The sequence below is a fragment of the Phodopus roborovskii genome, unplaced genomic scaffold (genome assembly GCF_943737965.1).
Source record: "Phodopus roborovskii unplaced genomic scaffold, PHOROB, whole genome shotgun sequence".
NCBI lineage: Eukaryota > Metazoa > Chordata > Mammalia > Rodentia > Cricetidae > Phodopus > Phodopus roborovskii.
Window position 1 is genome coordinate 9,177,877 of NW_026126546.1, and position 24,034 is coordinate 9,201,910.

The window sequence follows — 24,034 nt, forward strand, 5'->3', positions numbered from 1 at the left end:
CTCGAGCATCCACAGGTGGCTCACAACCAACCACAACTCCAGTTCCAGGGGATCTGATGCCCCGTTCTGGCCTCCTCCTTCTGCATCTGAATTCCAAGGACACCAGGAACACACATGTGGTGCACATAAATATTCAGGAGAAACACTCATACATATAAATAAAAGGAGTACATACAAAGTGTTTTTAAGAGGAAAATCATGCTACCTCCTATGGTTTTCTTCATCTTCCTGAGTTGTGTGATGGCTTCAGTGCACTGTTTTGTCTGTGATGTGTTACGGTAAAGGATAAAGGGTAGAAAGCACACAGTAAGCATCAGACACTTGATCCTTAATCAGGCACCATCATCTCCATCCAGAAGAAGGTGGAGAAAGTGATGATGGTGGTGATGCTGCTGGTGTTGATGCTGCTGCTGCTGTGATGGTGATGCTACTGGTGGTGATGATGCTGTAATGGTGATGATGATGGTGATTGTCCCACCAGAAACACTGGATATATTTGATTTCTAATTCATTTTTTTGACAGGGTCTCACTAAGTAGCTTTGGCTGGCCTTAAGTTTGCCATGTAGACTAGGCTGTACTTGAACTCACAGAGATCTGCCTGCTTCAGTCTCCTGAGTTCTGGGAATAAAGCTGCCACCGAGCCAGGCTTTGGATTCAGTTTTGATCACGCAAATTCAGAAACCTTTTACTGTTGCCAAATTTTTGTGACCCTCCACTTTTAGTTTCACAATCCTCAGTTTAAGAAGCCATGGCCTGGACCTCTTCATTAGCTCTGTTGTATGTGAACTCAGGATGGCTGGCCTACCTCCAGCAACTGGGTGGGTTCTGCCCACAGGGAGTTGGGGTTGACAGAACGTACTCTGCTGGGACAGGGATTGGAATAAGACGTGGCCCTGTAGCCTGGGTTAGCACCTCTGCCAGCGTGCTGTGATTTGGTCCCAGCACATCCAGGCCTCCACCCCTACACCCAGTAAGCCCCACTGCCTGGAGCTCCTGGAGGCCAACTGTCTAGGCATCTTGACCATGCACACCAAGCAGCAGTTGCAAAGCAACATCCAGAGTTAGGCCCTCCTCTCCCTAGATCTTACAGTTCCAGAGCCAGGCAAGATAAGGTGTGGGAACTCTCTCAACCCAGACTGGAAAACAGGATGGCCCAGTGCCATACTCATTGGTCTATGTGTTGGGCAGCAGGTACTGGCCCTCACGCTGGGGTGCCAGCTTCAACCAGAGTCACCTCTCCTACAAAGCCAATCCACATGGAATGTGCTGGGAGATGGACCCGTGGTCCCCCAGGACAGCTGGGGGTGGCAGAGAGGCACAGCCAGCACAGGGAAGCCCAAGGTACACCAAGACAAGGAGAGACAGTCTCAGTGTAATGCACCACAGCTAGTCAAAGACTTCATGAGGGCTCAGCTCTCCAGCAGTGTGCTGCTGGAGAGAGGGTCTGGCCTGTGGAGTACTTCCTGTCCAGAGGTCAGTGCACAGATGGGACTCAGGATAGTTTGTCGGGGGTACTGGGCCTAGGAGATAGGAAGAGGACACTTCAGTCACAGTCACAAAGCGTGAGGGCAGGGTTTGGGAGCATGAAAAGCCCGCAGAGAAGGCTCTGAGGGTGGGAATTTCTTTCAGGGGACCAGTGCAGGGCTACAATCCACCCAGAGCCACAGTGACACAGGCACCCAAGTACCCGACCTGATCACTAGTTCTTCCAGGCATCCCTATCAGAGAGTGACATTCCAGATCTGAATCTGGAGCAACGTGTGTGTGACTTTGACTACATGAGATTGTCTCAGTGTAAGCCTGTTCTAGTGTGTTTGTCTGAGTGCCTGTGCTTACCCAAGTGCGCACGCACACACACACACACACACTGGGAAAACTCATTTAAGTGTGTTTCTGAGTGTGCAAGCCTACCTGGCTGTGTTTCTGGGTGTGTGCCTGGGCATGCCTATCTGACTACACTCCCTCCTGTCCGTGTGTGCACATCCTCTGGCCCCGCCTGCCTGTCCTATTCAAGGCTTGACCTTGGCTTTGATACTGAGCCTTCTCTTTGCTACAAAAGGCAATAAACTCCAGTGCCCGTGGGCTTCAGGCCTTTTGCTGCAGGGGATTGATGGATCCGAATTGACTCCTGGAAGCATATCCATCAATTAGAGCCGTCGCCCTGCTTCTCCGGTCCATCTTATCATCCTTTCTGTAACTGCAAAATCAAAACAACTGTGTTCAGCATCGATGTGTACTCAGGCCCCTTGCCGCTCATCCTTCAGAAGGGCCCTGTCCCCGACTTCCCGCACAACTCTGGGAAACGCTAATGAGGTTCTGATTTGAAACCCCTGCAGCGACCGACTACCAAGCAGCAAACATTCTCGTGACATCATAGAGTAGCCAAGTGGGGTCTTCTGGGCTCTGACAGAGTCCCCTCTGCTGAGAATGAGGGGCTCAAGGCAGACACTCATGTCTCAGGGGTTCTGAGTGACAGGGGCCTGCACCCTTTGGGATGATCTTCAATCCTTCACCGTGTTCCCACTGCCACACACACAGCAGTGAACCACACAGGAGCAGCTCTTGAGGCTGTGGGTCCAACTGGCATGTTCAAAGTCCTGGCAAGTTCAAGGCTAGACACGTGGCCTGATGGAGTCTCAGCACACTTGACATTGTGGGCTTAGATATGAATCTCTCCCTAAGGAAACCTCTTTTCTCGTGGGACCTCAGGGCTGAAGGTCACTTCCTTTACTAGCCGACTATGAATGTGGTATACAGAGCGCCTTCTCTGAGTACCAGGGGAGAGACCCCGCGCCTGGGTCACAGCCTTTCCATGGCCAAGTCACCACAGGTTCCTAAGGGCATGGTGTGGCCTGAGGACACTGAGGTCTGGCCCCTGCCCTGCAATGCTGGCACCTGGCTTGGGGAGGCAGCAAGGCTGTGAGAGAGGGTGATCATGGGGACCCTGAGTTACAAGGCAAAACCATATGCATGTTTATTGGCTGCCTGTAGCTTTCGTCTGGGCCCATGTAAGGAGCCCTAATAATGGCTCCTAGCTGCATCCTCACCAAGGCCAAACCTCACCAGACCCTGATCCAAGCTTCTAACAAACCCTAAATCTAGCTGTCTCCTCAAACTGACCACATGGCTAGACAAGGCAGTCAAAGCAACCAAACCTCATGTGGCTACAGAGATCCCACCACTCCCTGGTCTCACCTGACCCCACCCCCAACAGACACAGAAACGGACCCAGCCTGCCTGGAGACTTGAGACCTTGGTCACAGTGATGAACCTGTCCTGTGGCCCAACTCAGCTCTTGTGACCCCCAACCCATGCTCCAGGCTGTCCCAAGATGACCTCCTGGAGCAGCTTAACCACCTCCCACCAGAGGCCATCTGCTGCTCTGACCATCACTCACAGTCATATTTTCCAACCCCATCACCCTGCCCCTGCGTAGGGCCTGTGAAAACGCTGCCTGGCTGTCTGCATTCTCTCTGGAGGTTGACCACATGGGATGAAATTCTCCAAGCTGCTCCTGCTGTGTTCAGCACCCTATGAGGCTTTCTCACAGGATTGCACTTTGTTCACACAACAAGCTTCCATCACACCACTGACTGGGAGAAGGGGAATGGATGATGTTCGGTGTCGAAGGAGCCCACCCCAGGCATTGTGAAATGACCCACTGATCTCTCACAAATCACCTCCTTTGGGCTTCAACCCCTGGCTCAGCCTCAAGTTCTCCAGGATCACAGGGAGCTAGGAGAGGCTACACCGGGCCCCACAGGTTCTCCCTTCCCACAGAAGAGAGACAGGGGATGAGCACAACTACTTGGACAAAAAAGAAATCCATCCACAAAATTGCGCTGCAAACTGGAACTAATGGACTGAACTGTAGAGAAAAAATAATTATGTCTAGTGTGTGTGTGTGTGTGTGTGTGTGTGTGTGTGTGTGTGTGTGTGTGTAACAGGGTATGGTAAGGACAGACTGCTGCACACAGAGATCCTGGACTTGATGATCCTATGGCTAATGGAAACATTGGCGCTGTTATTTGAAATTACTGCAGGTATGCTGCAGGATGAAGCATACAAGTAATTATGCTGGTATCATTAGGAACCAAGAATTTTAGCAGAAGAGAAAAAAGATGAAATTGTAAATCAAGGAAATGAAGTTTAAACTCCGTAAGTTAATAAAGCATCTGAAAAATGAAATTGGGGAAATAATTCTATTTACAGTAGCATCAAAAGGAATAGAACACGTTAGGAATAAACTTTCCTGTGGATATGTAAGACTCATCGAGGTCTGGAAACCACAAAATGATTCTGAGAGAGGCAGAAGAACATAAGGGGGGTGGACACCTTGAGTTGGCAAATCAAAAGATTCCACACGGTGTGAGGATGGCAACCGTCATCACTAATCTCAAATTCAGCGATCCCTTCACGATTCTAGCAGACAATGTGGTCCAAATGGGACCCGGACTGTCCAAACCAAAGTTAAAAAAGAAGCATAAAGCAGAACTCATCCTTCTCAGACTCCAGCCTCCATAGAGTCATATAGAATCAAGACAGCACAGACCCGGGCCTGGGGAGGAGGCTCACTAGCTGATGTTGCGAAGGACCTGGGTTTGATTTCCAGCACCCATGTCTGGGTCTCACAACCATCGATTAGGGCGTCGATGCCTTCTGGTCTCTGTGGACACCGGCATTCACACATGCGTGTACCCTTCACTGATATTTTCCTGTCAGCATACTGGCTGCACATGAATTTACTGATATTTTAATTATCGTCTGTGTCCCCATGGCCTGTCAGTCAACCTCCCACCAGCCACTTCAGACCACGGCCTGGAGGGCCTTCTGTCCTGCAACCCTGGCTCTGCCATGGCCATGATGTGTAAGTTTAAACTAAGTCTCTACTGTTCTATTTACCAACAAACTCAGAAGTCAAATGTGGGTGTGAAAACTTGCTAGGTCAGAGAAGCCAAGAAGCAACCACATGACCTTGCTTTTTGGCCAAGAGTCCCCAAACCAAAAGAAAGACCAAACTCAAAGTCCCCGCCCTTTCCTTCCTGTGCATCTTCTCTATCCAAATTGCTGGCTTCTCTATGGCCAACAATTCCAATCAGCCAGTCGTTGGCTCTGCTCCCCGATTCAAGGTAAACTTAATTTAACAGTCTCAGAGTGTCACAGTGTGATCAAAATTCCCTCAACACTTCACCCAGTGTGTGATGCATATAAACCACACACACACTTAAAAATTAGGGGCTGGGGAGATGGCTCAGTGGTTAAGAGCACTGCCTGCTTTTACAGAGGACCCGGACTCAGTTCCAAGAAACCACATAGCATGTCACAGCCCACAATGTGAAGGTCAGAGGGCAACTTATAGGAATCAGTTTTCTCCTTCTACCATGTGTGTTCTGAGGATAGAACTCAGGCCACCAGGTTTGGTAGCAAGTACTTTCCCACTGAGTCATCTCACTGATCTTTTACTTTATCATTATTCTTTTAAATATCAAGGGGTTGCTGGCGGCCTTTACTGCTGGGGCAAGCATTCACCATGGAGCCACGCCCCAGCCTAGAGCTCTTCCTTTTATTGCTGCATCGTAAGTGTTCTTTCTTTGTTCTAGATACAATCCTTTCTCGATATAATCCAAAAATGCTTCCCTAGTTCTCTGGTTGTTACTATGCACAGCCCCAAGTCTCTCTGTGGTGCTGAGGATTGAACCTGTGCCCTGCTCACATTGAGCTACACCTAGCCATTCTTCCTTTTCCAGATTTATTCGTAGTTTTAGTTGTTTGCATGTATGTGTGTCTCTGTGTGGGTGTGTGCACATGAGAATGGGTGCCCTTGGAGACCAGAAGAGCACTTTGGGTGCCCTGGGGCTGGAGTTACAGGCAGTTTGTGAATCACCTTATTTGGATACTGGGAGACCAACAGGTGCTCTACCATAGAGCCATGCCGCAGCCACCCTTCATCTCCATTTAAAAGTACTTTCTTTCACTTTGATTTTATGTGTTTGGGTGTTCTGCCTTCATGTGTGTCTGTGAACCATGACCATGAAGATTTGACTGGGACCAAGTTACAGCACATAGGTGCTGGGACTCAAACCCAGGTCCTCTGAAAGAGCATCCAGTGCTCTAAACACCGAGCCACCTCTCTACCCCTTTTCTTGATCATGATAGTTCAAGGAAAATGTTTGCTAACCTGGCGAGGGCCCATTTCTTTTTCCTTGTCATCGCCAAATCTGTGACCATGGCAATTTATCTCCCTGTTTAAAAACTTCATAGTTTTAGCTTTTACATGCTTTTTAGTTCAGTTTAAATTAAATTTGTGGTGCTAGGGCTCCATCTTATTCTTTTTAATGGGGATATCATTTCCCCAGGACCATTTGTTTAAAAGTTGGTTTCCTTGGACATTGAACAGTCTCAATGCCCTTGCCAAAAGCAAGTTGACTCTGGCCCACTGATCTCCACATCTTTGCTTTTGTGCAGACATTTAATCCAGGAATGTTCACACACTAAACAAGTGCCATGCCATTGAGCTACAGGTCCAACCCTGACAGTCTGTGTGTGCATCCCTGTTGCTTCATCTTGAGTGGCTCCTGAAGAGCACATGTTAGATGTGATGGGAACTTTAGGCAGTGTAATGGGGATCACTAGGGTCCTTGTCCTTTTTTGTCTCTGTGTGTTCTTGTTGGTCACCATGAGGTGAAGAGCCTCCTCTCTCTCCCATGTACTCCTGTTAAATATGCTGCCTCTCCACAGATCTAAGCGACCAGGCCACATGACAATTCAAAATAAACATGCCCTCCTTTTAAGTTGCCTCATGCATTTTGTCATGGTGACAGAAAGTTGGTATGCTATACCTTTGCCAGGGCCACACTAATTTTTAATAAAACATTTATTTTTAGTTTTATTATTACCATTAATTCTATGTTATATATGACTGTATGTGCGTAACTGTACCTGCAACATCTGTTTTGTATATGCATGGGTATCTGTGCATCATTTGTATGTCTGGGGCCTGTAGAGGCCTGGAAAGAGTGTCAGATCTCCTGAAACCGGACTTCAGACAGTTACACACACACACACACACACACACACACACACACACACACACACACTTGATTTTACAAAATAAATAAAATGGAGAGGTGAGCAGAACAGATGTTTCTCTGAGGGATAAGTACAAATGGTTAATAAAGAGCTAAAACAATGTTCAATGTGGTGCATGCTTTTAATCCCAGAACTTGGCAGGCACAGGCAGGTGGACCCCTGAGTTCGAGGTCAGCCTGGTCTACAGAGTTCCAGGCCAGTCAGGGCTACACAGAGAAACCCAGTCTCAAAAAAAAAAAAAAAAAATGTTCGATGAGACATTATTCATGCTTCACTGGTGGTTAGGACCAAAAGGTCAATTGTACACAAAGACTTAAGGGATTGTGATGAAGACCCTGATATGCTTAGGGATCATGATGATGGAGACCCTGATGGTCTTAGGGATGGTGATGATGAAGACCCTGATATGCTTAGGGATCATGATGATGGAGACCCTGACGTGCTTGGGGATGGTGATGATGGAGACCCTGATGTGCCTGAGGGCAGTGATGATGGAGACCCTGATGTGTTTGGGGATGGTGATGATGGAGACCCTGACGTGCTTGGGGATGGTGATGATGGAGACCCTGATGTGCCTGAGGGCAGTGATGATGGAGACCCTGATGTGTTTGGGGATGGTGATGATGGAGACCCTGACGTGCTTGGGGATGGTGATGATGGAGACCCTGATGTGCCTGAGGGCAGTGATGATGGAGATCCTGATGTGCTTGGGGATGGTGATGATGGAGACCCTGATGTGTTTGGGGATGGTGATGATGGAAACCCTGACGTGCTTGGGGATGGTGATGATGGAGACCCTGATGTGCTTGGGGATGGTGATGATGGAGACCCTGATGTGCTTGAGGATGATGATGATGGAGACCCTGATGTGCTTGGGGATGGTGATGATGGAGACCCTGATGTGCTTGAGGGTGGTGATGATGGAGACCCTGATGTGTTTGGGGGTGGTGATGATGGAGACCATGATGTGCTTGGGGATGGTGATGATGGAGACCCTGATGTGCTTGAGGATGGTGATGATGGAGACCCTGATGTGCCTGAGGGCAGTAATGATGGAGATCCTGATGTGCTTGGGGATGGTGATGATGGAGACCCTGATGTGTTTGGGGATGGTGATGATGGAGACCCTGATGTGCTTGAGGGTGGTGATGATGGAGACCCTGATGTGTTTGGGGGTGGTGATGATGGAGACTATGATGTGCTTGGGGATGGTGATGATGGAGACCCTGATGTGCCTGAGGGCAGTGATGATGGAGACCCTGATGTGCTTGGGGATGGTGATGATGGAGACCCTGATGTGCTTGAGGATGGTGATGATGGAGACCCTGATGTGTCTGGGGGTGGTGATGATGGAGACCCTGATGTGCTTAGGGATGGTGATGATGGAGACCCTGATGTATTTGGGGATGGTGATGATGGAGACCCTGATGTGCTTGAGGGTGATGGAAATGTAAATCAATGTGGAAACTTTCCCAGCAACTGAACACAGAATTACCTCAAGACTCAGCTCTCCGCCTATAGACACACACCAGAGAGCAGGAATAGACCTATAAACACAAAGTTGGGTAGAAACTACTCGCAGCAGCATCAGTCACCATATCCAAAGGTTCAGACCACCCAGCCATTCAACCAACGAACAGAAAATAAAAATTCAGCATGTCCACAGCTTAGGAGATTACCAGGCAAGAAGGGTTGAAGTGTTGAGGTATATGACAACACGCATGAAGCTTGCTCTCAGTGTAGGAAGCTCAACCAGCAAGCAAATCTATAGACTATTGACTGCTCAGAATGGGGGCAGCGAATGAAGTGGAACCTTACAGTTAACATTTGTTAACATTTTGTTTTTGAGACGAGGTCTTACTATGTAGCCCTGGCTGGCCTGGAAAATTGTTATATAGACCAAGCTGGCTTCACACTCACAGAGATCAGACTGCCTCTGCCTCCCAAGTGCTCACAACTTCGTGTAACTTCAGCCTCAGAGTACTTGACACCCTTTCCTGGCTGCTGTAAGACCCTTGCACAATGTGACACACACACACACACATACATAAATTTAAATTTGAAAACAAGGTATATTTTATCTGAGAAACAACATTCGTTTATCTCTGGCCTCCATATGCTGCAGAGAGAGGGAGAGAGGGAGAGAGATAAGTCAATGACTTTAAAAAGCAGACAAGTAAAGAAAAATCAAGGCAATTAGAAATTGGTGTTGTGGGATACTGGTACACTGTGTGAAGATGTATTGCTATGATTGTTGTAACAAAAAGCTGAATGGCCAATAGCTAGGCAAGACGGTATATGTAGGACTTCCGGTCAGAGAGAGAACTCTGGGAAGAGGAAAGGGGGAGGTAACCATTGAGACACAGAGGAAGCAAGATGGGCAGTACAGAGATGAGGTAACAAGCCTCATGGAAGAATGTAGATTTAAAACTATGGGCTAATTTAAGTTATAAGAACTGGTTAGGAACAAGCCTAAGCTAAAGCTGAGCTTTTATAATTAATAATTAGTCTCCATATCATTATTTGTGGGCTGGCAATCTTGCTGAGAAAGCGCTACTCCAAATTGAGTCTCTGGGAAAGTTAATAAAATTGATAAGCCTTCAGCTAAACTGACAAAGGAAAAGAGGGAGGTTACCAAAAGAGAAGAACAATTATTCCAGAGCCCACACATAACCAGGGCACACACCAGCTAAAGAAGAGAGAAGCCATCAGGGCAGAAGCCGCAGACATCTGGGGCGCACTCCACGAAGAAGGTGGCCTTTATGAACTCCAGGAACAAGAAAGGAAGCCTAAGTACTGAGCCCATAGACATCCAGGGGGCATGTGACCAACCACAGGAACAGAAGAGAAGCCATCAACTCAGAGGTCAGACCACCCGGTGGTGCTCCAGGAACAAATTTCAACAGCTGAGCAAACTCACGAACTCTCAGACTTCCCCAAGAACTGATAACCTGTGTCTAGAAACACAGTTGAATTGGTAGCTGATAATTTTCAAAAAGAAAGTAAGCCGGAAGAGCAGGAACTTTCACTGTTGGAGTTTAACAGGGAGTGGCTTCACTGTTAACAGGACCACCACAAGTCTGGGCACCTGCATCTCTCTGGTCACTGGACATGTGTTTCCTCTGATATGAGCGTTGGCACAAAGGGCAAGGTGTGACCTGGGGAACAGACAGGAACTGAACCTGAGGCCACAGGAATGCTAGCGAAGTAAGACTGCTTAAGACTGACCCCTGTGGCCACCATCACAGATGCGTGATAGAAGCTGGATCCTAGAACAAACCTCTGTGAGAAGCACATGGTGAGTCAGTGTGGAAACTTGAAGCTTATGTACATATAACATATATGTCTGTGTGTACACTGCATATATACATATAAATTCTACAGAACCTGGATAAACATGTATTCTTAAGGAGTGTCCTTCAGTGTAGGGTGGTGGGAACCCACGTTAAGTATCAGTTTTAAATTCCCTCAGGAGAGCACTGCCCACTTTCCAGACCAAGCAAAGCCTACAAGGCTGGTCTGACGGTGTGTGTGTGTGTGTGTGTGTGTGTGTGTGTGTGTGTGTGTGTGTGATTGCTACAGCCCTGCAGAGGGCTTATGGTCTTCCAGAAGACCCCTCAGTCCCCGGAAGACAGCCCTCCTGAGATCCAGAGCCACTATGCAGGGCCATTGCTCACAGTCACAGACTAGCCTCACCTCAGGCCTCTCTCCCAGAATCCCAGAGCAAAGAGCTGGCCTCACCAGAAAAGCCTGAGAGCAGGAGGAAGAGCCAGCATTTTCTGACAGCTGCTCACCACAGCACTACCATCCCCAGGCAAGTGGCCATCCCTGTGGCCAGTCCTTGCTCCAGACACTGTTCACATACCAACTTCAAGCTTGCTTAAGGACACACTGGGGGGCAACAGAACCAGGGAAGGCCTCCATTAGGGCCATCTGGACCAGCCAGTCAGAGTGGCCTGTGAAGGGGTGATGGCGACTGATTGAGACGAGAAGGAGAAAGGGTTGGGAACAAGGAACATGTAGTGCAAAGGTTCTGAGACAGAAGCGAGCTTGACTCGTGCACTAGAAGCACGGAAGTCTCCTGGCAGGAAAGCCTGGAATAGAAGGGGATAGTCAGGCCTTCTGTGGCGAGGCAACAGCTTGGACTTGGGTCTCCTGTGAGGATGTGTGGTGCATGAGAAGAGAATGGGGCTTGTCTATCAGAGAGCACACCTGTCGAGGCTTTCACCCCAGGGAAAGACAGGTAACAAGCCCAGACCACAGAAGTCAGCCAGGGACCAGGCACTTGCCTGGCCAGGCTGTCTGTCTGAGCTCTCAGTCCCTCCAGCCCCAGGAAGCAGAGTCAGGCACTGCTTCAGCTGTCTGGCCTGCTGACCCCTGTTCTGAAGGGCCAGGCTTGGCCAGGACCCAGGCTGGTGGCAGGGCCAGGCACAGGAGACATCACGCCTCAGGCCCCAGCACCAGGACCACGGCACCTGCCCCAGATTAGATTCTCCTTTCTCATTACCGCTGTAATGGGTCCTTCAGACCTCATTCCAGCCCTAGATATTATCTGACCCGTATAATTAATTAATTATCGCCCAAATATTATAGATTATTAAAAATAGCATAACTAATAGTGTAATATCTCAAGCTGTCGACTTTAATAGTCAACATTGTCTTGGCGGAGCTTATCAGCCCGGGACACCCGGTGAGAATATTGATTCCGGGTAATTTTAGCCGTCATCTGCCATCCTGACGGGATTGTCAGGCCTCACCCAGGCCGGCCTCATTTGAAATCGTTAAACCGCCGCGCGGCTCACAGCGGATCTTAATGTTTCCTTTTTCTCCCCTTCAATATGTTTCAGCAACAGAGAAGGAAATAAATAGAGAAGTGGAGGGGGGAGGCTGGCGCGGCAGAGGGACAGCCCACCCCCCCAGGAGCGTAGGGGTGACGGGCTCGCCCCTGCCCTCGTGCGGGTCTTTTCTAAGTTCTCCTGGCTGAGCCCACTGTGCGTGGGGCGAGGAGTGGGGGTCCCCGCAGACAGCCGCCCCATCCTGCCCACGCACGCTCCCGCCCAAGGACGCGGCGCCCGCTGGGACTCTGGAATGCTCTGGGCACAATCGAGTCCCTGTGCAGTCACCGGGCGGCACCTCAGGGGGTCGGACTTCAGCCTCAGGCAGCCTCCTGCTCGCCCCAATCCTCGCGAGCAATCCTCGGGAGCATCAACCCGGGCTGCTGCAGTTCTGCGCCGCGTCGGCAGGGGGCGGGCGGGGGCCGTGGGCGAAGCGGCGCTGCGTCTTCACCGGCAGCCACCAGGAGCCTGCAAAAGGAGCAGCTAGTGAGCATCTCCTCCTGGATCCGCACCTGGATCGGCACCTCACCGCATCCACTCGCCCTCTGGTCTCCGACTGCCACCCTGGAACACTCCCTACAGTGAAGACGCTCCCATCCAGAGGACTCATCCCTCCCCCCCCTCTCCACATTCCTTCACCTCATGACCCCCATCCCACCCCCATCCCACCCCTAAGGTTACACTTCCCTGTCACCCGGACATACTCCTACTCCCACAACACGCCCCCTTCCCAAGACACCATCTGATCCAGGGAACTTGCCCCTTATCTGCAGACCCTCTCACCCCAAAAGCTATGTCTCCAGAACACCCACACGTGGGCGATACGCTCCCCCAGACCATCCGCGCCCCCGCCCCCACCTTGACAACACATCGTTTCCCCTCCCCTTGGATCTCAAAATCCCTCTTCCTGGCTTCCTGCCCTGTCCAGTAGAATTTCTCAACCTTCTAATTATGATTCATGTGCATGGTAATAATTTAATAATCAAGGGCTGGGCTAGCGGCATTAACCTCAATTAAGCTCATTGTTTAGTGACCAGCTCCTCTCCACATACCCTTCTGACCTGGACTGCCCTGCAGGCACTTAGGCACGCGTGCATGCTGGTAGAAGACTTTGCTGTATTCATTTATTGAGCACCATCTGTGTACTTGGCCTGGACTCCCTCCTTTCACCCACGCCTCCCTTAAATGCTGGGGCACAGTCCTCCTGCTCACCCTTCTGTGTTCTGCCTCCCCTTTTCTCCATTGTCACAGCTTCCCAGACCCCCCTTTACTCCATTCCATCACCTTATCTAAGGCCAATGGAAATGGTGGCATATTCTCCTTGGTAACAGGGGTGCCAAACCCTTCTCCACAACAAAGGTGGCTGTAACGTGTTTATCCCCGATCCCATGCCCACCCTGTCACAGGAGAGTTGGGGTGACATAGATGAAAGAGTCCCCGTGGATGCCACTTGAGTCACACTTGCTATAGGGTGTCCGGTGGCCCCTGGCCACTGGATAGGACAGAGATGGACAGAAAAGCCAGGTGAGGTAGGCCTTGGCTCTGTGCTGGGCTGAATGCTGACAGGCCACCTGCTGACTCTGGGTGCTGGGCCTCCGAAGCCGGCTTTACCCCTCCTGCTTCTGCTATAGAGCTGTTGTGTAGGAAACCACTTCAAAGAGCCGTGTCTCTGGACAGCATCCACTTCCTGCTGAGGACAGAGATGGCTACCGTCTGTCCCTTCTTTCAACCGAGGCTTTGAAGAGGGTTTAACTCCACACATCCAAGACCCAGGCTGGGGAGAATGATACATGCCTTCATGTGAGTAGAAGTTCCAAAACCCAGAGTCTGCACAGGCCAAGCCCAGCTTTAGGAGCACAGGACAGACATATTCTCCTGAAGGCAGTGAGGAAGGAAAGAAGTATGGACAAATATCCAACCAGAGCTTTCCCAGTCACATAGCACTAGGGATGAGGGTTAACAAGCATCACCACAACTGCACAACACACGCTGACCCTCAAGGCTGTGACCATTTCACCCCTGTGCAGGCTAATTCCCAGGTCTCTGTCCCCACCATCCTCCTCATGGCCTCTGCAAAGGCTGAGCCTGAGGCGAGGTTTCAGATGCCTGTCACTCCCAAGACAGGAAAAATCCAAAACCGAGTATAGTAAACCATGAAATGATGTGTCTGCATGAACTTCCATGCAGTCTGATTGGAGGGGCATTCTGGAGTGTGACACACCAGCTTCTCTGCCTCTGGAGGAAGAAGGTTGTGTTCCTAGTTCTCTCTGAAGCAGCATCCATGTCAACAAATGGCACCGACAACAACTGAGTTGGGCACGCAATAACATGCCTGCATCTAGGCAGGCACCACCTGCACCCATAGGTCAAAGAGTAGAATCGCCATAGCCAGGTTACTACGGTGCAGAGCTGTGTGGCCGTGGCGGCAACCCTTGCCCAACTCTGACCTACTTTTCCTTGTTTGTGCAAACATGTATTTGTACTTTGCATTCCATCTCTATCTTGATGGGAGACACGGGATAAAGTAGCATATAGTGCTCAGAGCCCAATCTGACCAGAGCAACATGTGAATAGATAAAGGCCACTAGATGTGTTAGGGCAAGACAGGTGGCAGATGATGATGCCAGTCTCACCAGGAGGAAATTGGTGAGCTCCAAGGTATGATGCTTTTGAAGAGTTAGCTAAAGGTACTGCCTCTGGTTGGCCATTAGATAAGAAAGGACGTTGGGGTACGGAGCGCAAATGTAGGACCATGCAGGATGACCCAGGGAGTCCCATGGACAGGCTGCTCAGTCCAGGCACGATTCGCAGGCCATGTCAACCTCAGGGAGCTTCTAGAAGAGGGCCAGGTTTTGGCCAGGCAGTAAGAAGTGAGCAAAGGGGCATGAACCTGCATGCCTTTAATCCTAGGCGGAGGCAGGTGGAGCTCTGAGTTCAAGGCCAGCCTAGCCTACAAACCGAGTTCCAGGTCATCCAGGGCTGCATAGTAAGCCCTGTCTCAAAAGAACAACGCAATACAAACAGTGAAACCAGTGACAAGCCACTCCCAGTTCCCCCACGCAAGAAGGGTCTCCTGGCCTCATGCCTTTACACAACAAGGCTTGATTATTCCTCAAGGGAAATTCGCTCTGTATACCAGGTAGGACTCTCAGCTTCTGACTGAGATGCCTGGAGCTTGTGTGCCATTAGAAGCCTTGGGGAGTGAGGGAAGGTGATACTCCGGGAAAGCTCTGGCCTGCACACCCTGTTAAAACCTTTCAGGTAAGTCAGTGGCAGTAAAAAGCCTGAAGAATGGTGATGGCACCCAGGGACAGATCTGGGACGACAAGAGGGCTCTGAGCACCCTAAGGGAACAAAGGGGGAAATGAACAGACTGCCTCCACTCTGGTGAATCCCAGATGGGTAATCTGCAAGTGGTGCCACGTGGTGAGGGATAAAGGTCGATAAAGGCCCTTGTCAGTCCTGTTTCTGCATTGCCCAGGCCACCTTCTCTCTGGCACCAGAAAACTGATTTATCTGTGACCTTTTCATTTTAAACACTGGCCAGGAATACCAGTGTTCACATTAAAGCCTCACCACGTTGAGCACACCATTAATCCTCTTTGGCCTCAGTTTACCCCAGCCTGTCTTGTGGTCAGTAAACGCTTCTAGGACAGAAATCCAACTAGCCGTTTAAGAAAGGGAGCCAGCAGCCTGTGCAGCCTTCTCTCTACCACAGTACTCATCCTTCTGGAAGCCCTGGAGTGACTCCTGGTGCTCCATTTGTTGATTTGAGTTTTTAGTTTAAATGGTTTGAATTTTACTTTTTCATCTCCAAGTAATCTGTTGCTAGGAGCCAGCCCCTGCCTTCCACCTCTGAATCCCATACCATACCATTTGAACAGGAGGAAGCAACACCAGCAGCCACTGGTCTCGTGAAACTCCCTAGCCCTTTGGTGTGAGGTGAAGGGGCCGGGCAGCATCTCATCTGGGTGTGTAACACCACACTGTCCCCCCAAGGATAGCCTGCAAGCTCTGAGATGGGCAGATTTATAATAGGCAGTGGGAGCGGTGCATGAGTGGAGAGCAGAATCGTGCTAGCTGGATCCAGTTGCTGAACCCGACTCGGACATGAACTCCTGGAAGCTGAAGTCCGCTGATGGGTGGGGGTAGGACCAGGGTTAGAGGGAGGGGGCGGGGCGCGCGTCCGGGCGCTGACTGGCACGGCGCTGTCCGCGGTACTAACGTGACAGCCGGTGGGGCTCTTCGTGGTTCTGGGAGCTGTCCGCGGTCCTGACCGCTAGCCTACTGGTTGAACTCTGGGAGCAGTGCTGATGATAGGTCCTTTCCTCTGAGGCCTCTGGCAGTGGAGAGGCCAGCAGCAGCCCTAGCTTCCTCTCTTTTCTGTGTCGCCGACTGTGCTGTGCTCATTCTTGAGGGGACTGAAGACCTAAAGGGAAATATACATTTTAAGGAAAATGAATCATTTTCCAGACTAGTGAGCAGCAGGGTGTGCCATGTATCGATACGGGTGGAGGTCAAGAAAGGCACAGGGGAGCTGTCCCTTGTCAGCTTAATTTCCTGCATTGCATCCTTCCATGGAGAGGCATTACACTCAGAGGCTGCAGGATGTCAACAGCCCCTCAGTCCACACTCAGGGAACCAGAGGACTAACTGAAGTTCTCTGTGTGTTGCCAGAAAGGTTGTGGGAGCCCTGGCGAACAAGGGTGGGGGGTTCACAGTGCACTAGACAAACAGCCAAAGTGGAGGCTGTCTGTGCATGTGCCCAATCATAGAGATCCTGCACACTACTGCCCTCACAGTCTGCTCATAGAGCTCCAGGAGCAGAAAGAGAAGGGATATTGCATCACGCAGCACTCCTTTGCTCTGAGTAAGTGGCTATTACTGGAGCTCTTGGACCCACGAGGGGAAGCAAAGGGACCCTGGAGATCACCACACAGTGAAGCAGGGTCATTAGCCCACGGTGAGTTAACAACAGAGGCCGGGTTCCTCTACTTGCTCTTGTCCTCCAGAATTTCAAAATGCATAATTCAGGGGGATGGGATCTAGACATGCCAGCCCATCCTCCCTTTTTCTGGGCCCACCTCTCAGACCCCTTTCTGCCAGCCCCTCTTTCAGATTTCCACATTTGTCTCTGCTTTAACACCCCCCCCCCAGTCCAACATGACTTGTCACCCTGACTGGCCTGCCATGGTGGGGCTCAGCAGGAAAGGGTACTCCCTGTCCACTGAGCAGGCAGAGAGAGCTATCTCCACTCTAGCTGAGATCTCACCTGTCAGTGCCCACCTGGGGCCCCACAAGTGAAGCTGGTGGGTTGGAGATAACCCGAGATGGCAGATGGGCAGAGATTGCACAAATGAGGGTCTAATAGACAATCAATTGTGATTAGGAGCTAAAAGACATCCTTATAGCCCTAGACATTTTGGGTTGAGGCTGGGAGGAGAGGGGGGGGGCATCAGGAATCCCTCTGTTTGGGTTATCCTCAGGGATAGGGTGGGACAAGTAGAAGAAGCTGTGTCCATGTCTTCTTTGAGCTAGGTCCAAACAGCACTCCCCCAGACCAAAGAAAGAAGAGAAGATTCCACCATTCAGCTACGGAGGACCCTCAGGCCCATATTATTCTCACTGTGTGGGCTGTGAGCTTAGCAGCTCATTTCTCTGTCTGCTGCAGCTCCCATCAGAACATAGGGCAGGAAGAAATGGGCAGTAAGGGAAAGGGAAGTGAACTCAGGGATCTATAAACTTCTGGATGGCCAAGGTGCTTTCTCTGAATTATACTCAATTCTGATCAGTCGCTACCCATCAACAGGGAGAGCATTTTCCAGTGCCTTGTGTGTGTGTGTGTGTGTGTGTGTGTGTGTTTAGAAAAGACAAAACAAAACAAAAACAATCAACATAGCATGTTATGTTACCTTATTTCATATCCTATTAACACAATGTATTATATTTACTATATCCTAGCAGTAATCTACACCTCCATTCTAGAAGATGCCACTTGCCTTGCATTTGCTTGTCTTGAAGGCAAGCTGTATTTTCCTCACAGGTAGGTGTCTGCTATGCGTGATGGCCATGCCAGCTCTCACCCACCCAGTAAGGCGTGGCTACTGTGGCAGCTGTTAAATATTTGGCAACATTTACCTCTCTGGTGACCTGTGTTGGTGACAAGTGTTTGTGGGGAAGGATGTCACACAGAGTCTCCACTACCCAGAACCAAGGTCTGAGTGTGAGGCCTGCCCTGCCCTCCCGACCCTGGAAGAAGCTCCTTTCTGCTTCCCAGGGAAGCAAAGAAGCCGGGGACCTGGCAGTGCCCAGAGCAGAAAGGGAAAGGGGGAGCAGGTGAGGGAGGGCCATGGGTGAATGCACTCACTCATGAGCCACTTCTGACAGTGTGTGAGCGTTCATGAATGAACCCTGCTTGTGTGTTGATCGCTTGTGAATGAGTGTGTGTGTGTGTGTGTGTGTGTAAGAGAATGGGGCGTGTACATCTATATTCAAACTCAGCTGAGAAGAGGGAGGGAGCGAAGACCAAGGGGGGCGGGAAGAAGATAATTACCTCACCGCGATGAGAGATTACCCACCCTCCTTCCCCAGAGGTGATTTATAATTTAAAGATAAAGAATAATCAAGTCCTGGCGAGGAAGGACACAGTGTTGTGGGTCTGATTAGAATCTCAGGATGGACAAGCACGCGAGGGTGGGAGGGGGCAGGGAAGAAACTGAGGGGGAGGAGAGCCCTGCCCCCTCCTCTTACCTCCCATCCCAGCCTCCCAGAGGCTCAGCATGTCCGAGCTTGGCCCAAATTACAGGCGATCGGTCCCCCATTATTTCTCCTAACTTTTAATTTCTGCTTCCGAAGGATCATTGCCCGCGGTAATTGCAAAGGACCGTCCTTGTGCAGAGCAGGCTCCCGGGACCGCAGTGGGAGGAGGAGAGCATGCCCGCTGGAGCACGTGCCGTCCTCGCCTCACACACACCCTGGGCAAAAGCTGCACCGCCGGGTCCCACCTGGGTCCATCAGAGGCGGGTCAGCTCATTGGCCTGAGCCATGGAGGAGGGAAACTCATGACCTTCGAAAGGAAAGCATCGGCTACCGGCCCTTACTCTCTGAAGCCAGGCTCGATCTTCCGGGGTCGCAGAGATTGTCCTGAGACTATCCAGCCCGTGGATAAGATGTGCACAAATGCTTAGGCCTCGAACAGCCCTTCTGATATCTTTAGGGGTGGGAAGGGGGTAGTTCCCGTATTATTTCTGGAAGAAACACATATTTTCCCATTACATGAAGGGTATTGATCTTTATGTAGGCCGCCTGCTATTTGTGCGATTTTTCAGTCACCCTTTCGCGGGGCGGGGACCAGGAGGGCCGTCTAGCCCTCCTCATTTCGATTCCACTTTTAATGAGCATCACTCGCAGCCGCCAGCCCCGCCCCTTGCGGGGATTTCGTGCGGTCCCTAATTTGATCGAGCCTAAGGGGCGGGAGTCAGGGCTGGCGGGGATGGAGGGGCAGAGATTCCGACTGGAGGGAGAGCTCCAGACACGAAAGACCGCAACCGAGGGCAGCGAAACCCAGATCCTGTGAACAAGCCCCCAAAGGGGCCGAGGACCCTGCAGAGACTCAGAACCTACAAGAGTCTTTTCCATCCCAGCTGCGGAGGGCACAGGCGCCCAGAACCACGCATGCCACGGCAGGAGAGACCTGTCCCAGAGCGATACCCTGAATTGGGACGTCCAGGCCAACTCAGGGCTCGCGGCTTCACGCGCCCCTGGTCCTCCGCAGCCCTCCAGCTGACTGATCCCGCAATTATTTAAAAGCCGGGCTGTCTCCTCCCCCTTCGCAGAGGAGGCGGGCACGCAGTTTCCAGCCCCGCCGAGGCGCAGCGGCACGGTGCTGACCACGACACCCTCCAGCGGATGGTGGTGTGGCTCCTGGCAGGGCGTCTGTCCGTCTGTCCCTGAGGCTCAGTCCGTGTGTCCCGCACCGGGTCCGCCTACTCCGTCTGGGACCGTTCGCAGCCAATTAGGCGTGCGCGCTAACGAGGGTGGCGGAACCCCGCGACCGCCTGCGGGCGCACGTGTGTGCGGCGTGTGGGCGCCTCCGGCGGGGCCGCCATAAATGCACCGGCCGGGCTCGGCGGGCGCCTGAAGCGGTGGCGGAGGCAACGCCGGGCGGCATTAGTCAAGTGGAGCGCAGCGCCGAGAACAGCTGGGCTGAGGCTGTTTTGCCGGGCACAGGGATGGGAGCCCAGTAGGCAGCGGGGCCCGAGCCGCCTGAGCGGCCCGAGGCCGGCATGAGCGCCAGCGGCCCGGCGGCACCTGGGGACGTCCCCGCGCTGCCGCCGCCACCGCCAGGGCCGGGCTCGGGGCCGGCGCCGCCCGCTCCTGCGGCTGCTGCTCGGGACGCTATGGACGGACGAGCTGAGCTGCCCATCTTCCCCCGGGCTGGAGTCCCACCGCTGGCGGCCAGCGACACCGCGCCCGCGGTGCCGGAGGCGGCCGGAGCGGCCCGGCCCGCCGCGCCCCCGCGCCCCACCTCCTTCTCAGTGCTGGACATCCTAGATCCCAACAAGTTCAACAGCAGGAGACGCCGCTGCGTGCTACTGGGCCCTGTGGTGCCCGCTACGTGTGCCCCATGCGCCCCAGCGGCTGCGTGCGTCCCGGTCCCCGCTGCCTCGGGACGGTCGCCGCGCGCGGAGCTGGAACGCCGAACCCTTTCCGCCGCCACAGGAGCTGCAGCGGCCGCGGGAGCGGAGCCCACAAGTGAGTATAAGGGCTGGACGACAGGGGCAAGGGCGCGGACTGCTCCGGAATGTTAATGGTCCCGGGATCCTGCAGCGAGCTGGGCCTGACCTGGCGCCAGGCTCTATGGAAAGTTCGCAGAGCGCGGGGTGCTCCTCCCGACCCGGACTCTAGGGCCCGCACTGCTGGACGCCTTTGGAAAGGTTCTGCTGGGCCAGATCCGGGGCTTTAGGGTTGCGACAACGGTCCAGGATTCGCCTAGTCAGTCTCTGGCTTTGGAGGGTAGTTGGTGCTGGAGGCGAAGGGACATACAGCGGCGGCGGGCTTGGTGACTTACCCACCCCCACTGTGGCCTCCCCAGCCCCCCTTTGGACAAATCAGACTAATTGTGACAAAACGCTGGTTATCTCTGGAAAAACAATTAAATCCCTTCGATTACAGTTAAAGGGAAATGTGCTTAGCGGCGGAAAGCGGCCGGTAATGGGGCGGCCCGCGCCCCCTTTGCGGTCGATATCCCATTACGGCGCATGCATATCTCTTTCAAGCACCTTGCAAACTCCCCCCGAACATCTAAATTATAGGGTCAAAATTCGGATAATTACTCGATTAAAACCTATTACACTTATTAGGGGCCGCTATTGATCGCGAATTGCATTCGACCAGCTCCTGATTGCTTTTTGCGCCCCTCCCCCGTCCTCCCTCTAACTTCCTGGCCCCTGTGCCTCTCAGGGACCAGAACGCGCAGGGTGGACAGGACTGGGGCCACTAGCTCTGCCAGCGTTTCTGCATTGACCTTCCATTTCGAGAGAGAGAAAGGACAGGTCCCGCAGGCTGCAGTTGGACCCCTCAGGCTCTCAGGCCAAGGGGCCGATCCACCAGGACCCCGCGGCTGTCCGGCTGTCCGCTGGCTGTGTAGAGGGGGAGCCAGAAATGCACAGTTGGGGAGGCTAACCAGGCTGGGGCATGGATGGCTCCGGGTCGCCTGACGGAATAGTTGTTCTGCTAAGGCATGGGAGTGGAGGGCAGAACACCCGCAGTCATCATGCAACCTGGGTCTTTTGAGCTTGGGGATCTTTGCGAAGAGTATGCGCCAGGATGTGAGTGCCGACCCGACATGAGAGAGCAAAATCCGGGCACTGCCTTGGAAAGCTTGGTGGGCTCCTCTGGCATTGAAAGACCACCTGTAGGTGAGGGGTATGGGCGGTCCTCAGATTCCTGCATAGGAAACAAACAGCTTTCCAAATTTCAGAGACAAAATGTAGTCACAGCAGCGGCAGCTTCTGTCTGGACCCTGCGGGGCTGGTGCTCAGATCCCACCCAGGCTCCTGGTTCACAATGCTCTTTGCCAGCCTCCGAAGGCGACCAGCTCGGGGCAGGCTGGAGCCCGCTTAAGACAGTGTAGTCAAGGAGCTGGATAGTGGGCCCCAAGACTGTCAGGGAAGTCTGCACTTCCAAGCCTGAAGCCTGAGGTAGGGACATCTCAGGACGACTGATTTCGGTTCCTAGAAGCGGCCTCCTCACACCCCAGGCCTCTGGCCCCTCCAGCTATTAAGTGTGGGGTAATTGGCTGGCCCCACAACGCTGTAATTGGGAGGTAATATACGCCGAAATAAATTAAATGGACTTTAACTAGTTTGTACATTACACAAAATGAGTTTAATTAAGTTTGTATCTGCCCCGTGAATCGATCGGAGCTCTCTCTGCCCTGTACACTCCGAGGTCCGGCGGCTCACCGCAGCCCTTAGGCCGAGGTGCAGGCTGCGGATGGAGCAGCAAAAGCAGCTTGACACGGAGAGAGGGTCCTTTCGAAGGGAGGCAGAGAGGAAATGCAAGCAGGGAGGAGGAACAGCTCCAAGGAGGGAGGAAACGGAAACCTTTGGGGGAGGGTGCAAACGAGGGAGAGGAGAAAACCAACGGGAGAAAGAGACTCTCAACTGCAGGGAGCGGGCAGTGCGGCTGGGTGCCAGGCTGACCCTCTGCTCTCTTCCTTTCCGCCGCCCGCAGGTGCTGGGGACTCTTACAGGGCGGACGAGGCCGAGGCCAACGGCTACAGCAGCGGCAGTGGCCGCAGCCCGACCGCGGACAGCGAGGATGAAGCGCCCGAGGACGAGGATGAGGACGAGGCGCCGGAGGTGCGGGATGCTCACGGCTCCGAGGAGGCGCGGGGAGGCGGCGGCGGCCTCGGGGCCCGCGGGTCGGGCTGCCCCGGAGCGGCCGAGGTCGAGGCTTCCCCTGTGGACGAGGCCGTAGCCCCAGGGCCCCGTGGGAACTCGCCCGGAGCCCCGGGCCCGCCTGCGACGGCTCCGGGAGTGGGGGGCGCGGGGAGCACCCCGCAGGGCGCAGCCGCGGCCACCAAGCCCAAGCGGAAGCGCACAGGCTCGGACTCGAAGTCCGGGAAGCCGCGGCGCGCGCGCACCGCCTTCACCTACGAGCAGCTCGTGGCGCTGGAGAACAAGTTTAAGGCCACTCGCTACCTGTCGGTGTGCGAGCGCCTCAACCTGGCGCTGTCGCTGAGCCTCACCGAGACGCAGGTGAAGATCTGGTTCCAGAACCGCCGAACCAAGTGGAAGAAGCAGAACCCAGGCGCCGACACGAGCGCGCCGACCGGCGGCGGCGGGGGCCCTGGCCCAGGAGCGGGACCCGGCGCGGGGCTGCCTGGCGGTCTCAGTCCGCTCAGCCCCTCGCCGCCTATGGGTGCGCCGCTCGCCTTGCACGGCCCGGCGGGGTACCCGGCGCACAGTCCTGGGGGGCTGGTGTGCGCCGCGCAGCTGCCCTTCCTGTCCAGCCCCGCGGTGCTCTCGCCCTTCGTGCTGGGCTCGCAGACGTACGGCGCTCCCGCCTTCTATGCGCCCCACCTCTGAACCTCGGTGCTGGGACCTCGGTGGGGACTGCACCGCGAGGCCGCAGGACCTCAGGCGAGCGAGGCCGTCTCTTTTCTAAGGTTTCAGTCGTTGGTCCTGTATCTAGCCTGTTCCTACAGAAGAGAAATTTATAAACGAGTGTGCGCTGGGGTCAAACGGGAGGCTCCCATGGCCTGCTTCAAGCACTTTGCAGAACTCTTAATAAACCACAGGAAGCCACGCGGGCGTTTTCGGAGGCTCTGGCGCCGCAGGATGCCGATCCCGCCTTCCTGTCAGCTTGGGTTCTTACCTGTCTGTGTCTCCTTGAGCGGGGACTTTAGAGCGCTGAGCTCTGGTTTTCCTATCCGTTTTAGTGTCCTATGGCCAGCCCTCTGGTAGCTTGTACTCAGGCACCTCTCTGTCTTGGGATTCATCTTGGGAGCTGGTGCAGCATAGAGCTGAGCCCGCTTCCCCCTCTCTCCAAAAGTGAGGCCCTTTCCTTTCCCCTCCCCCTGCAACCAGGCGCTGCTGGGCTC

The 24,034-nt window shown here is 53.1% G+C and overlaps 1 protein-coding gene across 1 annotated transcript; it reads left to right on the forward strand.

The window, feature by feature from the left end:
- Positions 1 to 20,210: 20,210 nt before the first annotated feature.
- Nkx1-1 (NK1 homeobox 1) lies at positions 20,211 to 23,519 on the forward strand. The gene is made up of 2 exons (XM_051200306.1): positions 20,211 to 20,679; positions 22,663 to 23,519. The coding sequence occupies exons 1-2, from the start codon at positions 20,211 to 20,213 to the stop codon at positions 23,517 to 23,519; spliced, it is 1,326 nt and encodes a 441-aa protein (XP_051056263.1).
- The last annotated feature ends 515 nt before the right edge of the window (positions 23,520 to 24,034 follow it).

What these genes read in the sequence shown, in the direction of transcription:
- Nkx1-1 (XM_051200306.1), top strand. Translation starts at nt 20,211, where the DNA reads ATGAGCGCCAGCGGCCCGGCGGCACCTGGGGACGTCCCCGCGCTGCCG. An exon ending in CGCGGGAGCGGAGCCCACAA is followed by an intron (nt 20,680 to 22,662) that starts GTGAGTATAAGG and finishes CGCCGCCCGCAG; the next exon opens with GTGCTGGGGACTCTTACAGG.